Source organism: Mustela putorius, unplaced genomic scaffold (genome assembly GCF_011764305.1).
Source record: "Mustela putorius furo isolate JIRA1106 unplaced genomic scaffold, ASM1176430v1.1 tig00003962_pilon_pilon_pilon, whole genome shotgun sequence".
Lineage (NCBI taxonomy): Eukaryota > Metazoa > Chordata > Mammalia > Carnivora > Mustelidae > Mustela > Mustela putorius.
Genome location: NW_025422106.1, coordinates 5084597 through 5101235, shown reverse-complemented (window position 1 = coordinate 5101235; position 16639 = coordinate 5084597). Strand labels below are relative to the sequence as shown.

Sequence of the window (16639 nt, the reverse complement as noted above, 5' to 3'; positions counted from 1 at the left end):
AGTCATGGAAAGGTCCTTACTAAAAACGCAGGGCATTCAGAAGAAATGGCAAAAGAGTCTATCTTAGACATGGGGCTAAACCAGCCTAGAGTAAATGCTACTCTACAACAAAACTAAAAACAAATCCTGAGAGGATCAAACTAATCTCCAAGCCAATCAACTGCTTGCCTAGACAAAGTCACTAAAAGTACTCACTCATTCAACATTCACTCATTAAACACTCATTAAAAGCCAAAATCAAAATCCAGACACTGATCAATTTACCACTCACACTGCCCAAAATCCAATCAAAATTTCTAGTTTTTCTAGTTTTTCTTTTTCTGCAGGGATGCAGAAAAATATGAACCACAACCAGAACAAAAAATCAGTCAATAGAAAGACACAGAAAAGACAGACATGAAAGAATTAGCATAGACTCGGAGTTCAGAGCCAATACAAATGAGAAAATGCTCAACATCATTCATTATCAGGAAATACAAGTAAAAACCATGATGAGATACCATCTCACACCCATCAGATGGTTAAAATTAACAACAAAGGAAACAACAAACATTGACAAGGATTCGAAGAAAGGGAAACCCTCTTGCACTGTTGGTGGGAATGCAAACTGATGCAGCCACTCTGGAAAATAGTATGGAGGTTCCTCAAAAAGTTAAAAATAGAGCTACCCTACGATCAAGAAATTGCACCACTACTACCCAAAGGATACAAAAATACAGATTTGAAGGGGTACATGCACACTGACGTTTACAGCAACATTACCAACAACAGCCGAACTATGGAAAGAGCCCAAGTGTTCATGAATTGATGAACAGATAAAGAAGATGTGCTGTATATATGCATATACACGAAATATTACTCAGCCATCAAAGAATTAAATCTTACCATGTGCAAGAACGTGGATGGAGGTAGAACGCATTACGCTAAGTGAAATCAGTAGAGAAAAACAAATTCCGTATCATTTCACTCATACGTGGAATTTAGGAAATAAGAGAGATGAATTTACAGGATGGGGGAAAAAAGAGAGAAGGAAACAAACTGTAAGAGATTCTTACCTAAAGGAAACAAACTAAGGGTTGATGGAGGGAGACTGGTGGAGGATGCTCTAGATGGGTGATGGGCATTACGGAGGGCACTTGTTATGATGAGCACTGAGTGTTATACGTAAGTGATGAATCACTAAATTTTGTTTCCAAAACTAATATCACACTGTGCATTAAATAACTAGAATTTAAATAAAGGTTTAGAAGAAAAATAAATGAGGTTAAGGTAAAGTACCAAGTTTTCAAATACTCAATGTTCAAATACTTAAATGTTCTTGAAAGTTAAAACCAGTTACTTAATCACTATAATGTAAAATTAAATTTTTAAAATTTCTATTTTTGATGTAACTAAAATGTAGGACACTAAGCAAAGTAAGTCAGTCAGAGAAAGACAAATACCGTATGATTTCACTCATGTGGAATTTAAGAACTAAAACAAATGAACACTGGGAAAGGGAAGGAAAAATAAAGTATGCTAAAAACAAAAAGGGAAGGGCGCCTGTGTGGCTCAGTTGGTTGAGTGACTGACTCTTGGGATCCATCCTGGGATCAAGCCCCTCGTCAGACTCTGCACTCAGCACAGATTCTGCTCAGGATTCTCTCTCCCTCTGCCTCTTCTCTCCCCCGCTTGAGCTCTAAAATAAATAAATAAAATCTTAAGGGGAAAAAAAAAAAACAGAGAGGAAGGCAAACCACATGAAACTCTTAAGTACAGAAAACAAACTGAGGGTTGCTGGAGAGGAGGTGGTCGGAGAATGGGGTAAATGAGTGATATGCATTAAGGACAGCACTCGCAATGAGCACTGGGGTTTGTGTGCAAGTGACGAACCACTAAACTCTACCCCTGAAACTAATGCTACACTACACGTTTACGAACTTGAATTTAAATAAAATATTGAAAGAAAAAATATTTTTGAAGATCTGTAAGTCTGAATTGGAAGAATCACAATGAAATCATCATTTTATTTTACTTACCCAAATTTTTTAAAGAGAGAAAGACTTTTTTTTAAGATTTTATTTATCTGTTAATTTAAGAGAGAAAGCGAGAAAGGAGTGGGTGGCCAGGGAGGGAGAAGCAGGCTCTATGCTGAGCCTGGTGCCCAATGCAGGGCTCGATCCCAGGACCCTGAGACGACCTGAGCCTAACTCAGACGCTCAACCAACTGAGCCACCTGGGCGCCCCATGAAGTTATTATTTTAAAATATACATACATCTCCCAGCTCTGCTTAACTAAAAGAACCTAAAAGTCATGGAAAAGAGATGGTTTACCACATACAAACAAACAAGCAAGTAAGCAATACCATCACTGATTATATGTGGGTGGTAGGATTACAAGATTTAAAAAAAAAAAATTTTTTTTAAGATTTTATTTACTTATTTGACAGAAAGAGACACAGCAAGAAAGGGAACAGAAGCAGGGGTTGTGGGAGAGGGAGAAGCAGGCTTCCGGCTGAGCAGGGAGCCCAATGCGGGGCTCAATCCCAGAACCCTGGGATCATGACCTGAGCCAAAGGCAGACGCTTAACAACAGAGCAACCCAGGAACCCCCCAAAAACTCTTTTGTACTTGTATTCCCTCTCCCTCCAAAATACTAAAACTTAAACCATTTCTTCCAGTAGCAATGTTCTTACTACTTCAAAATGGAAACTCACTACCCAAGAAATTGTTCTAGCCAAAGACTCAGTGAATCCAAATAAACCACTCATTGTAAGTTAAAGCTTGGTAAATCACAAGGAAAAGGACACTTACTCTTCCTTAAGTCTTTTTTGAAGCTTGTCTTTTGAAAGTTTACTTTCACTGGCATTTTTCATCATATCTTTGCGGAACCGATTGCTCATCATGTCAACCCTATTAAAAACAGAACAACAGTATGCTTTAAATGACCTTAAAAGATTTGTGGCAACTAGTTGTTGCCTTTAAAAATTTGAGAACACATTTAACCAAATATAGGTCAAGACCTGTGAAGTACGCAATATCAAATACACATTAATTTTTGAAAAAAGATAAACACGTAATAGAGAATGCTCTGAAAAAATACCAATGACTAATGACAAAAATCACACAAATGAAGAAGTTATTTCCTGCCCATTAAACTGATGAAGTCTAAAAAAAGATAAGCATTGTTTTTAAAAATGGAGTGAAATGGACACCTTTCAATGGGAAGGTAAACTGGGAGAACCTCCTGGTCAGTCTGGCAGTTTTTATCAAGACTCTGACACATGCTCATGCCCTTTGATTAAGTAATTCCACCTCAGAAAATCCTTCTTACAGAGCAATTAGAAAGGAGAAAAAGGTTTATGCAGAAAAACATTTGTCTCAACATCAACCTATCAAAGGGAAAAATAGGAAAACCTATCTGACAATACCTACAAAAATTGTAGTTAATTCATGTAATAGACTATAATACATTTAAAATCATTTATAAACATTTTTATTCTTAAGCGGGGATAAACGCTTGCAAGACCATACAGTTTCATCTCTTAAGACCATAGTACTGACTGTTAGCTTTTTTCCTAGCCTTTTCTCAGTTTCAGACATTGTGCTAAGAGTTCCATATACATTATTTCACTTAATCTCAAGAACCTTCTGATATTACTAGTATTATTATCTCTGTTCGAAAGAGAAACCTTGCCCTTGATCACTTCGGAACGGGCCACATTAAAAGACAAACTCAGATGTGACACCAAACACTATGCTTTCTTTGCCATTCAATACAGCACACAAGAGACGAGGGCAGGAGAGAAGAACGCCAACACATTAACAGCGGTTCTCCCTCGATGTGAGTTTATGAATGACCTTTCCCTTTTTCTGCTTTACAGTATTTTTCAAATCTTCACGTAATCAGGGCGCCTGGGTGGCTCAGTGGGTTAAGCCACTGCCTTCGGCTCAGGTCATGATCTCAGGGTCCTGGGATCGAGTCCCGCATCGGACTCTCTGCTCAGCAGGGAGCCTGCTTCCTCCTCTCTCTCTCTCTCTGCCTGCCTCTCTGCCTACTTGTGATCTCTCTCTCTGTCAAATAAATAAAATCCTTAAAAAAAAAAATTAAAAAAAAAAAAAAAAATCTTCACGTAATCATATATTTGTAAAGAGAACTTCTTTAAAACTTACAAAATGTTATTTTAAATATCCAAAGGGAATCTGGAAGAAAAAATAGGCAACTTACATTTCATCATTTTCATCTTCTTCATCCACCCAAACTGGCTTCTTTTGAAACAGAAAATTATCTTTTGCTTCATTCTCCACTTCTGAGTCACCTGAGTCTTCCTGCACTTGAACCTAGAGAAGACAAATGCCCTCAAGCACTGAGTTTTTCAGCAGACGCACACACCTTAGAGCTGGAATCCTTCTTAGGCCCGCTGATGGAGTAATGAGACAGAATGTTAACCACGGCAAATTCTGGAAGCAGAACAGAAAATGCGGAGAGGAGAGAATGGCACGGTATGCTGGAAAGGCAGGCAGGATGAAAAGTCAAGGAGTGAAAGCTGACATGCTGAAAAGAAAGGATCAAATAAGATGAGAAAAACAAAAGGTAAGTTGACAGAAGAGGAAAATGAGCTGGAAAAATCCCAGAACTACAGAAAGCATGGGACCAGAGGCAGACTAACATCAAAAACTATGTGACTGAATACTATAACTAAGTGGCATTTCATTATTCTTAGACATACTGCTTCTCCATTGTTCATAACAATTCTTGACCCCCTACCTCAAGAAAATTTACCCTAGACTATTAAATCTAAATCTTCACCACAGAAAACTCCCAGAAGTTGAGCTCGAGCTTTCCCAAAAACCGCTAATAGACATGTCCAAATATTTTCTCGCTCTTCTGTTACCAGCCTATGATCTTTCAAAGCCCGATAAATACCACCTCACAAAGACTGTTCCTTTGTTCTCAACTATAAAAAGTCCCAAAGGCCAGTTTTCCAGTAACAGTCCTCTATCTGCCAAAGAGATTTCTGCAGGTTCCCTCATAAGCACCCAAAGGAGATACTGACAATCAAATGACACTGGCCACTTGTGAGGTTGGTATTCATTCACCAAACAGTATTCTCGGTGAGGCTTTGCTTGGCCACGTCTCCTAAAATTTCACTAGCCTCTACACACACTCGTCTTCCTCTCCCTAACGCTTTTTTTTTTTTCTCTTCAGCACATGTCTCTGACATAGTTGCATTTTACTTTATCTTCTTTTTGCACCACTAGTACACATGGTCTAAAACAGCAAGGGACTTTTGTGTTTTTCTCCATTGCTGTGCCTCCTCCGTTTCCTAGAATAAGGCCTGGAACTTCCTATCTTGGAAGAAATATCAGGTGTAGCATAAAAGAGATAATTAAAAGTGGCTCCTAAAAAGTGACTTAAAATGTGCAAAGGAAGGTGGGGGGGGGGTGGCTCAATGGGTTCAAGCCTCTGCCTTCGGCTCGGGTCATGATCCCAGGGTCCTGGGATCCAGCCCCAATCCGGCTCTCTGCTCAGCCAGGAGCCTGCTTCCCTCTCTCTCTCTGCCTCTCTGTCTACTTGTGATCTCTCACTGTCAAATAAATAAATAAAATCTCTTTTTAAAAATGTGCAATGGGGGTAAAAAGGGATGATAAAAAAGCAAGCAGGGTTTTCATTGCCCGAAAAGATATGTGGCCCCCAACAAACGCACAATGATCTGGCGAACAGACAAATGCACGATCATTCTCAGAAGCTGGCCAATCCATCACTTGGGAAGCTGTTAAAAACGCACGTTCTGATTCCGTAACTCCTGAATCCCGACAAGGTACTGAGGCAGGGGATCGAACGGCCACAAAGAAAGAAACACAGGGTTTCGATCTGAGCCGCGACAAAATGCTCACGACTGCCCTGCGCTACACAGACGTGTAGAGCGCCTGCTGGATACCCGGCGCAGGGGCTCCCCCGCCCCCTCCACCCCGGGGGCGGGGAAAAGCAAGGTCTCCGCCCAGTGGAGACTACCAGTCTGGCCCCCGTCGGCGCCCGCGTTCTCCGGCGCCCGCCGACCTGAGCGCTCCCGGCGCCGCAGGTCGCCCAAGCTCCGCCCCCGGAGGCTCACCGCCCACCGTGCGCCCCGCCTGAGCGCGCCCAGCCCGCGCGCCGCGGCCTCCCTCACCCGCGAGCCCTGCAGACGCCGCAGCAACGCGTCCTCGTTGTCCTCGACGTCGCCGAACACCAGCTCCTCGAGGCACCGTTCCACGGCCGGTTTGTCCTCCTCCAGCGTCAGGCGGTTCCGCTGCCGGAGCCGTCTCTCCTCCTCCGCCGCGACTGCGATCGCAGCGGCCGCTGCGCTCGGCCGGGCCGGCGGTTTCCGCTGGGATGAAGGAGCAGCCTTTCGGGGCGGCCCGCCCGGCCCTGCTCCGGCTCTCCGGCCCGGCTTCGTTCGGCTCTTCCGGTCCAGACTCACTCCGGGTCTCCGGTCCGGTTTCGTTCGGCTTCTACGTTCTGGCGGCATCGTTGGGTTGGAGAAGAAACGCAGGCGCTCACGTGGAACCTCGCTGCGCGTGCGCCGAGGCGGTTCGCTGTCCGCGGCCGCTGAGGCCCCGCGGGGTCGGAAGGAGCCTGCGCGGCCTGTTAGCACGTGACCAACACTCTCTCCCTACGTAACGCCCACTCCCCTCAGCAACCCCTCCCCGTAGGGGAGTTCCTCCGGGAGGACCGATCTTCCGGGTGGAGGGGGAAGCGGCGTGACTGGAGTGGAAAATTTTTTCCAACACAACTTCGCAGCTGCAACTGATTGAAGGGAGCACAAGAAAGCAGGAGTATAAGCTGGGATGACTGAATGAAACTTCTGCTCTTCTTCCTGACTTTTTAACCACTCGACTTAACACGAGCCGCGGTTGCCTTTTCCACCCCCTCGTCTTGGTACGGCCCTTGGAGTACGGAGCCTGCAGAGGGTCCCACGCTGGAGGAGAGAGAGAGGAGGGTATGTAGGGAAGTGGGCCAATCGGGGCGCGGGTCACGGCGCAGGCGCGCTGGGGAGGGAGGGCTATGCTAATGTTGTTGATATCCTGGGGCCACCCGAGTTAAAGGGGGCAAATCCGGGGGCTGCCGCAGCCGCCGCCGGTCTGGGCACAGCGGGGGCCCCCCCCGTGTAGTCGCCGTAGTCCCAGGGAGAGGCGCCTGCCCCCAGCTCGGGGAGGGGGCGCCGCGGGCCCGGGGAGCACGGACAACCCCTACCCATGAGGCCCTGATGGAAAACACAAAGGATCTGGTGAGAGCCGAGCGCGGCAGCCGCTTTGTGTGCCAGGTGGGGGGGACGCCTGCAGCTCCCCGACCCCAGCAACCCCTGCAGCTCCCTGACCCCCGCTCCCAGGCCTGCTTCTCCATCCCACGCCCCCTCAACCTCCAGAGTCCCCCTCCCCCTACCGGCCGTTAAACGATTCGGGGGGTTCCCCTCCCCCCACCCCCTCAGCCCGGGGCTTGGCGGGGGTTCTCTCTACTCCCTCCACTCTTTGGGAGAAAAATTTTAGAAGAAAGTTTTTCTCTGCGTCCCGCCCCCCCTCTCCCTTCAGCTCTGGCTGGTGCGGGGGGAGAGGGAGCCTGGGTTGGAGACTTTTCCTTTTTTAGCCGTCCAGGGTGGGCGAGTGGAGTCCTCCCTTGCCCCCGAGGGGCCTGGTTTGGGTGCTTTGCGGGGGAAGGTGCCTATCGGCTCCGGGGCGAGCGCCGCGAGGCATTTCGCACGTGGAGGTGGAAATATTGAAAGGGGGCGGGGTGGGCACGTGTGGGAGGGAGAGGTGGGAGTGGTGTTTGGGCAGCAGCCACCTGGGCCGCAGCTTTAGAAGGGGTCTAGGTCGGTGGGCTTTCGGGACCGTTGCGTTCTCTTTTGTGAAATGAGAATCCTAACATTTCAGAGTCGGAAGAGACATTAGAGGTCACCCAAAGCAGCCGTCCCCTCTGCAGCCTCTCTGACAAGTGGTAGGTAGTCTGGTCTCTGCTTAAACCTTTAACCAACACTGAACGCTCTCTGCTGCCCCGGAAAGCCCGTTCCTTTTGAATTGTTCGCCTACCCTTATTAGACCCTCTAGTCTCATTCATGTCCTTGTTAAGTTGCTTCCTTTTTTACTTCTCAAATTTTCTCTCACATCCTCCTCACCCACCCACCGCTCATTGGCCTATATTTTGTGTGCCAGGAAAGAACAGCAGGGAAGTGGAGGAAGGAGGATTTGAGTGAGAGTGAGGGCCAGCTGAAAACTTTGCTGGGTCATTTTCAAATGCGCTGGCTTGTATGCCTGAGAATGGTTGATATGTTTCTACAGGAAGCTTGGGAATTACAGTCTGGCTGTTTTCTCTCACTAGTGCATCTGTCCGAAGGCAAAAAAAAAAAAATCAGCAGCAACTCTGTATTTCTCCTCTCTCAGAGTGCATTTGTTTGTGCCTAAATTTTCTCTAAAGCTGTCTAAAATTGTCTTTGGGAGGTAGTACTGAGGCTGTTAGAAGCATCTCTTGGTACACGGTGGCCAGTACTGCGCCCCTCCCCCTTCCTTTTGACCTGTGTCTTCCTTTCAAACTGGACTTCCTTCTCAAGTCCCTCCTTCACAGTACTTTCATTTCTTTTTTATTACTTACTTCTGAGGTTCTTTGATGAGATTTGAATTTTTTGTAGCGTAAATTTTTTATTTGCGTACAGTTTGCAATAGTTTTCATGTTCTTTACATTAGTGTATGCCATTTATCACTCAGTCGTTGAGGTGTTTCCCTTTCTGCTGTTGTCCGTTAAGGTTTTCTAATGTTCTTCATTTGGTGAGCTGTGCTGTCTCCAAAAGTAGTTTTGTTGGCATAAAATCTTCAGGGTACTTGTTTTTTCTCTTCCTAATATAGTGAAGTGGAATCAAGACATAACAGATAAGATGTAGAAGTAAAGATCTGGTCTAAAAGCCAGAGAATAAATTTCCTCTTAAAACTACCAGTACCCTGTTAAAAATACTGAAACATTTTTCTCTTTCCTCCTGTCATGACTTGAGACTCTTGTTCTGCTTTTACATGCTTACTTAGACTCTATTTTTTTGTTTGCCTCAACACCAGTGAGTGTTTAGAAAGAAAATAGCTGTTTTTTTGTGTTTTGGGAGGGTTTTTGTTTTTTGGGGTTTTGGGGGGGTTTTTTTGTTTTTTTGCACCATCTCTTTCTCTGAATAACAAGTAACTTCTATTTATATAGAACCCCATCTCAGGGTTTCTGGCTGCCTTGCAAATTACAGCAAAACTGTCTTGAATAAGTATTTGTTCATAAGTATCTTATGTTGGGCCATGGTTTTCAACAATCCAGTTTTTAATTTTATAGAGTTTGAGGTCATTTTCATCTTAATCTAGTGACTAGAATTTAACATGGAAATGAATAGTAGGTATAGAAAAAAAACTGATAGAGCTGTGTAATTCTGTCTTTAAAGTTCTAATTACCATGGAGTTCCAAGTTATTTTCCTGCTCACTTTAAACATGAACTGTCATGACTTAAGCTGACTGACTTTGGAGACATTTGCATTCTGATCATACTAGACAGGAACAACTGGTTTTATTTTTAAAGAAGACACTGTTGTATTTTTTGTGACTGGTTATATGTTGTCCTGGTTAGAGTCTAAACCTTCCTACACAGATGCTTCTAGGCCCTCAAATTGTTGAAAATATAATAGTCAAAAGAGGGTAGAGCTGTAGGTTACAAGTGAAAACAACATATTAATGTCATAAATACAAAACCGCTAGATCACTGAAAGCCAGGAGTGCTCAGTGGTTTGAGTGACCACATTCTAAAATTAGTATTCACTATTTTTTGGTTGCTCTTTCTCAGTTTTCTTCTTTAAAGTGTTTGCTGAATAAGATGTAACCTTTTCACATTTAAATATTAAGGTTAAGCCAGTTAAAATGAACATTAATTTCAGGGTTTCGATTCGAGAGAAAGATAAAAACATGAGGTCAGTAGAAGAGGAAGGAATTAAAATAAGCAATATAAAATATGCCTCTTAACACTAGGGTATTGGTAACTGTCCAACACTACCTTTAGTTTTATGCAAAAATTGCAGATTGGTTTACATTTAATCTTTTTTTTTTTTTAAGATTTTTATTTATTTGACAGACAGAGATCACAAGTAGGCAGAGAGGCAGGCAGAGAGAGAAAGAGAAGGGGAAGCAGGCCCCCAGCTGAGCAGAGAGCCCAATGTGGGGCTGGATCCCAGGACCCTGAGATCATGACCTGAGGCATCCAGGCATCCCAGTTTACATTTAATCTTTTTTTTTTTTTTTTTTTTTTAAGATACACACACACACACACACACACACACACACACAGTTAGACTTTTGCATCTTACTTTGCTGGAAATAGGAAAGGAAATAATTCCCATATGAAAAAGCCTGATTGAGATGATATAGTAAGAGAGGTACTGGCAGACTAGGATAGTGTTTCAGTTCTGCCACTGACTAGCTTCATAGTACTTGTCAGATGAGATCCTGGGCCTCCTTTTCTCATCCTCATAGTTGAAGGGCTGGTCTAGAAACAGCATTGTCAGATAGAGCTTTGTATGGTGATAGGAATGTCTTAGGTGTGTTTTCTCCAGTGTGGCAGCCACTAGCTAGCTACCCATGGCTGTTGGACACTTAAAAGGTAGCTAGTACAACAGAAAGACCCGGTTTTTCCGTTTGATTTAACTGGTGTAAATTTAAATAGCCATAGGTCTGCCATGTTGGACATGGCAGATATACAAGAGCATTTTCCAAACTTAACTACTCATTAAAACAACCTCTTGGGGCTCTTGTAACCATACAAAACCTCTTTCCCGGTGATTATCATTCAGTAGGTCTATAGTGGGGCCTATAGGTGCATGCCTGACAAAGTTTTTATCAGATTGCTTAGGGAGGTACTCCAGTTCTCACTTCAGTATTGATGACTTAAAATGTAATGTAGTGGAAATAAGCTCTGGACTAAGTTGGCAAACTGGCCAGGCTCTCGCTCTGCCACCTCCTGACCTCTGATCTTAAGTAAATTTTGTAACCTCTTCAGGCATCATCTTTCTCACCTAAGTCTGGATTGAGCTTCAATTCCCAGGGTTTCTGTAAGCCAATTAGATGTGATAACCAGCATACAAGAAATTGCGAGCTGCTGTAAAGTATTAAGGTGTCTTCTCAAAATCCCTTTTTCTTTTCCCTTTTTCACTACTAACCTGTTACTACTTCTTATGGAATAGGTCCCACACAGTAACTCACTTAATTTAGTAATTCTTTTTTCTTTTTTTTTTTTTTTTTTTTTTTAAGAATTTTATGTATTCATTTGTCACAGAGAGATACCACAAGCAGGCAGAGAGGCAGGCAGAGAAAGGGGGCCGGAAGCAGGCTGCCCGCTGAGCAGAGAGCCTGATGTCGGGCTCACTCCCAGGACCCTGAGATCATGACCCAAGCAGAAGGCAGAGGCCTAACCCACTGCACCACCCAGGTGCCCCTAATTTAGTAATTTCTTGTTCCCCCCAACTATAGTTTGTAATCTATGTCGAGGATATGTACAGTAAATCTAACACTTCGTTGTATTTCTGTTGCTTAGCATAATGATCTGTCTATATTGCTCAATATTGGATGATATAGCCCATTGCTTTACTTTTAATTTTCAAAACTTTAGTTAGTTGGTTGCAGATTATTTTAGACAACAAATAACCTCCTTCTGTACACATATGTGTTTAACCCTGTTTTTAATTTTTTCATTATTAATACCCCATGGTTGTTATTATCCAGTGAAAGTGTATCTTTTACACGACCAGCTCCAAATATATTTTCAAAAGATAAACACCATAGACACCTGGGTGGTTCAGTGGGTTAAGCCTCTGCCTTCGGCTCAGGTCATGATCTCAGGGTCCTGGGATCCAGCCCCGCATTGGGCTCTCTGCTCAGTGGGGAGCCTGCTTCCCCCTCTCTCTCTGCCTGCCTCTCTGCCTTCTCTCTCTCTCTCTGACAAATAAATAAATAAAATCTTAAAAAAAAAAAAAAAAGATAAACACCAAGAGAATATCATCACCTTAGGTCAGTGTTTTTAGGTTATATCCAATCTGTTTAACTTATTTTTTGCTGTGTTCACATACTAACAAATGAACTCATTTGATTGCTGAGACTGCGTTTGCACTACAGCCCCAGCTTTAGTACGAATTCTGTTATTTGTGGTAGAGAAGATAGCTAATGATGATCTTTTTTTTTTTTTTTTTTTTTTTTTAAATCACAAGTAGGCAGAGAGGCAGGCAGAGAGAGAGAGGAGGAAGCAGGCTCCCCGCAGAGCAGAGAGCCCGATGCGGGGCTCGATCCCAGGACCCCGGGACCATGACCCGAGCCGAAGGCAGAGGCCCCAACCCACTGAGCCACCCAGGCGCCCCTAGCTAATGATGATCTTAAGGTCCCTCTCAGCTACTGCTTTTCAGACTTAATTTTGATGCGGTCATCTTTTTTTAATTAGCTCTTAGGTTCATAATTAAGGATTCATAGCTTTTTTCTGAAAAACTGAAAGCCCATTTATGTGAGTTATTTTATCAGACATTATTCCTGTTGTGGTATGTGATGTTTTCCTTATTTTGAAGAGAGGGGAAACTGATACCCAAGTAATTGTTACATCCAAAGTCATAGTGTGGAGTGATGGAACCAGAACTTGAACCCAGACAGAAATGTGTATTATATATCTAAGAAAACCTTCCTTTTGCTCACTGTTGCTTTAAGCTATAGAATACTGTTGTATAGAATATTGTCCTCTCCTGTCATTCCCTTGTTACTTTTCAGTTTCTTTAAGGGAGTTATTTAGTATATTACTGTTTTCAGTTTTCTCTTGATTATATCATTGACATGAATTTATTCTTTCACATTGGTCTTGTGGAAAACAAAAACCCAGTAATCTCAAATCCTCACCATTTATCATCCTCCTAATAGTAAGCTGGGAAAGAAGAAAAGCATTTAAGGCCTGTGAGTTGTATCACCATGCCAGACTGCTTTTCATCCTGATGGTAGAATGACGAAAACCAGCAAGAGCTAAATAGCTCTCTAGCTCGTATTGAGTCCAGTTGTCATAGATCCCTTAATTTCTTAGTTTTAACTTTGTGAGTTCACACATAGAACCTTCCCAAATTCAAGGATTTAGGACACTTCATGACAAAAGCCTGGGAAGTTATGTGGGCTACTGAACCCTATTGGTTTGGATAATGGAGGGTTGATTAACTTAATGATGAGTTTATTCATGTTGAAATTATGCTCTTATTACTTTGTTGTGTATTTATTTGTGCTTGCATTTAGAATCTCAAATATTTTCTGTAAAATTTTTGTTGAAAAGTTTTACCTTTCAACTCTTTTGTAGATTTTATAAGGTGGAAGGTTCATCAGAGTGATAATTACAGTAGGGAAATGAAATTTAACTGTGATCTGTGACTCTTCTTTACATTTTGTCACTATGAAAACCTTTTTATTTTTTCACTATAGAAGTATTACACATTTGCTGTTTAAAAAAAGAAAATGAAAATCATAGAAAAGTTAAAAATCATCCTCTTATTCCATTGTCAGCCTGTTAATAGCTTAGCTGCTCCTTCTAGGATCTTCCTAAATGCATATGTGAACATAGATACATTAGTCTGTGCGTATACAGCGTACGTTGTTTCTTTTAATAAAAAGTGAGTCATGCCATTTCTATTTTGCGATTTATTTTTTGCCCTCAGTATCTTGCCTGTTACTAATCATTCCCCTACTGGTGGTTAGATGGCCTCCAGTTTCTCACTATTAAGTTATTGCTTCAAGAAACATCTTTCCATATAGATTTTTGTGTCCTGTGAGTATTTCTGAAGGGCAGACTTGAAAAAGTAGAATTACATGTTCAAAAGGCATACTCCTTTTTTTTTTTTTTAAAAGATTTCACAAACAATGTCAGATTGCATTCCAAAAAGATGGCATAAGTTTTCCTTCCTATCAGTATATGGGCTATTTCACACTTATATTTGATCATACATACATATCATACATGATATGCCAGATATCATCAATCTCTCCATCTTTATCAGCTTAATGAATTTTAAGAAGGGAATTTGTGCTTTGTAGAAATTGACCTTTGTTTTTATAAAAATAATGAATGTACTTGATAGTACAATGTTAAACAATGGTAAAAGTGCCCCCCAAATAGGATCCTTTACAGCAGTCTCTTTCTCTTCCCTATACAGCCCTCATAAAACAAGTACTTATAATTCTTGCAGTTTTTTCACCTAGAATATATCTCTGTAATTCTAAATATTAGGCATACATCACTCAGCATATGAATCCTAGGAATTTTTACTTTCTCTGTGGTCCATATATGCCCATACCATATATACCCAAATATTAGGTGAGGTTTTTTCTCCTCCAGTCATCCCATCATCATCTACTCAAGATCTTAAATAGTCACCTAACTTGATTTTTCACTTTTATTTTGAAGAGTAAAGTGTTCAAAAGGGCACATTACTTGAAATAGTTTTTATTTGATCCTTATTACCTACGCTTATAGAAGGTAGCTGACAGAAAAATAATTAAGAGGGAAAAAAAGAGAAAGGTTGAAATTAAACATAGATCTAAGATTATTTTCTTGACTCCTATTGCTAGTATTCATTTTAGTTGTATGACCTCGGACAAGTTGCTTAGCTTATTTGAGCCTCTGCTTCTTCATCTATAAAATGGGAGTAAAAATAATTGTGAGGATTTAAATACATTACCATTCATTAAGTGCTTAGAATGTGCCTAGCACATACTGAGCATCCTACAAATAAATATCAGTTATATTAATCATAAGAGACCTTTTACAAATCACTAGCAAAAATAGTCCAGTAAGACACTATTATGGGATTTATGAAAAAAACTCCCATAGAGCAAAATGTGTTTCTGAACCAAATTAGATGAAAATGTAGACGACTTACTCTAGGAAACTGTTAGGTGATACAAAAAGTGAATCTAATAATGATAGGTAAAGTGTTTCAGAAAATGGGAAAAGCAGTGTTTCTAAGATAGTAATACTTAAATATGAATGTGTAGATTTACAGTTTTGGAGAACAGTGGCAGCAGCCTGATCCAATTTTCCCATCCACCTTTCTATAAACCTTTAAAGCCAACAGAGAGCACATATCCATCACACATCAGGTTTCAGCATTATTAAGAAACAGGTTACCACGACCTTCAGATTACCTCTATATAGAGATATAAATCAGATTCCAAGAACTTCTGCCCAATCCTGTGGACGTGAAGAGGAAGAGAGAAAAGGCTTAACAGGTTCACTGATAGAATTTAGGGCCATGCAAGACTTCAGTGTAGCCCAGAATATCACGTCCAAAAGAGAATCCGCCACTGAGGTCCAAAGTATTGAACACAGCTTTGAGGGCACCTGGGTGGCTCAGTGGGTTAGGCCGCTGCCTTCGGCTCAGGTCATGATCTCAGGAGCCTGGGATCGAGTCCCGCATCGGGCTCTCTGCTTGGCAGGGAGCCTGCTTCCTCCTCTCTCTCTCTCTCTGCCTGCCTCTCTGCCTACTTGTGATCTCTCTCTGTCAAATAAATAAATAAAATCTTCAAAGTATTGAACACAGCTTTGAAATTTGGTAGTTTGCCCCTTTAGCCACAGCTAGGGGCTTGAAAGTTAGCAGTGCCCAGAATCAGTAACTTCAGTTACAAGCAGTACTTTATAGGGAAGGGGTGGACACATGGCAGTGAGGAGAAAGAGGGAAGAGGAGAAATTAATACTCTTTCAGAAAAAGAAAGAGAAAATCAACTTAGGAGTGTTCTTGAACCAGGAACTTGACCGTGAAATGAATGGCAATAGGAATGAATGGACTACATGTAGACAGAATACGTAGGAATATTTTCTACTACAGGAAAAAATGTGAATCAGAACATCTCAACTGGCGAAAATCTTCCCCTCCCCCACCCAAAAAACATAAGGCAGAAGAAAATTGACACAACACTCAAAATGAAATAAAATGTCCTCAAACCATTGTTCAGGGATATGAGGAAAAAAAGAAAACCTTGAGTCAGAAATCTAAAACTAAGAACAGAAACAGCAAGAAACAGGGAAAAGATCAGAGTATATTAAACTCAGAAAAACAGGGGGTGCCTGGGTGGCTCAGTGGGTTAAGCCTCTGCCTTTGGCTCAGGTCATGATCTCAGGGTCCTGGGATCGGGTCCCACGTCGGGCTCTCTGCTCAGCAGAGGGCCTGCTTTCCCCTCTCTCTCTGCCTGCCTCTCTGCCTACTTGTGACTTCTCTCTCTGTGTGTCAAACAAATAAATAAAAAATCTTTAAAAAAAAAAAAAAAACCCTCAGAAAAACACATATCAGAACTGAAGACTAGTTGTAAGGTTCATACCAAACATTCAAATGCAGATATAATAAATGACATGGAAGAGCAGCAGGAGGATGGTCAAGAGAATGAAAATGAGATTATTTTTTAATTGACATTTTAAGTGGAAGATGGGTCCAAAAAGTCTAATGTGTAGTTGTTGCCTCTCAAGAAGGAAGAATAGTAAAGCCATAATATCCAAGAAAGCTTTCTGGAAATGAAGATCTGAATCTCTATATCAGAAGTTCATACCAGAAGGTAAACTGCAGGATACATTCTAGTAAAGCTGTAGGACTTTAAAGATACAGAAAAATTCTC

The 16639-nt window shown here is 42.0% G+C and overlaps 2 protein-coding genes across 17 annotated transcripts in view; one reads left to right on the top strand and one right to left on the bottom strand.

The window, feature by feature from the left end:
- Positions 1–6488, bottom strand: part of UTP18 (UTP18 small subunit processome component) — a 41059-nt gene extending 34571 nt beyond the window's left edge. The window contains exons 1-3 of the mRNA XM_004764856.3: positions 6150–6488; positions 4208–4320; positions 2794–2892 (exon numbers count right to left, since the gene is read on the bottom strand). Of these exons, the coding sequence (XP_004764913.1) occupies positions 2794–2892; positions 4208–4320; positions 6150–6488 (551 nt within the window). The remainder of the gene's footprint in view (positions 1–2793; positions 2893–4207; positions 4321–6149) is intronic.
- A 336-nt stretch (positions 6489–6824) lies between these two features.
- MBTD1 (mbt domain containing 1) overlaps positions 6825–16639 on the top strand; it is a 70179-nt gene continuing 60364 nt past the window's right edge. For 5 of the 16 annotated variants that reach the window (XR_006603764.1, XM_045070308.1, XM_013062550.2 and 2 more), the window contains exon 1: positions 6972–7247. Coding sequence is in view for 8 of the 16 variants with exons in the window: in XM_045070308.1 (XP_044926243.1) it covers positions 7227–7247 (21 nt within the window). In the remaining 8 variants the exon portion in view is untranslated. The other 11 variants (XM_013062557.2, XM_045070310.1, XM_013062556.2 and 8 more) reach the window with 8 other exon arrangements.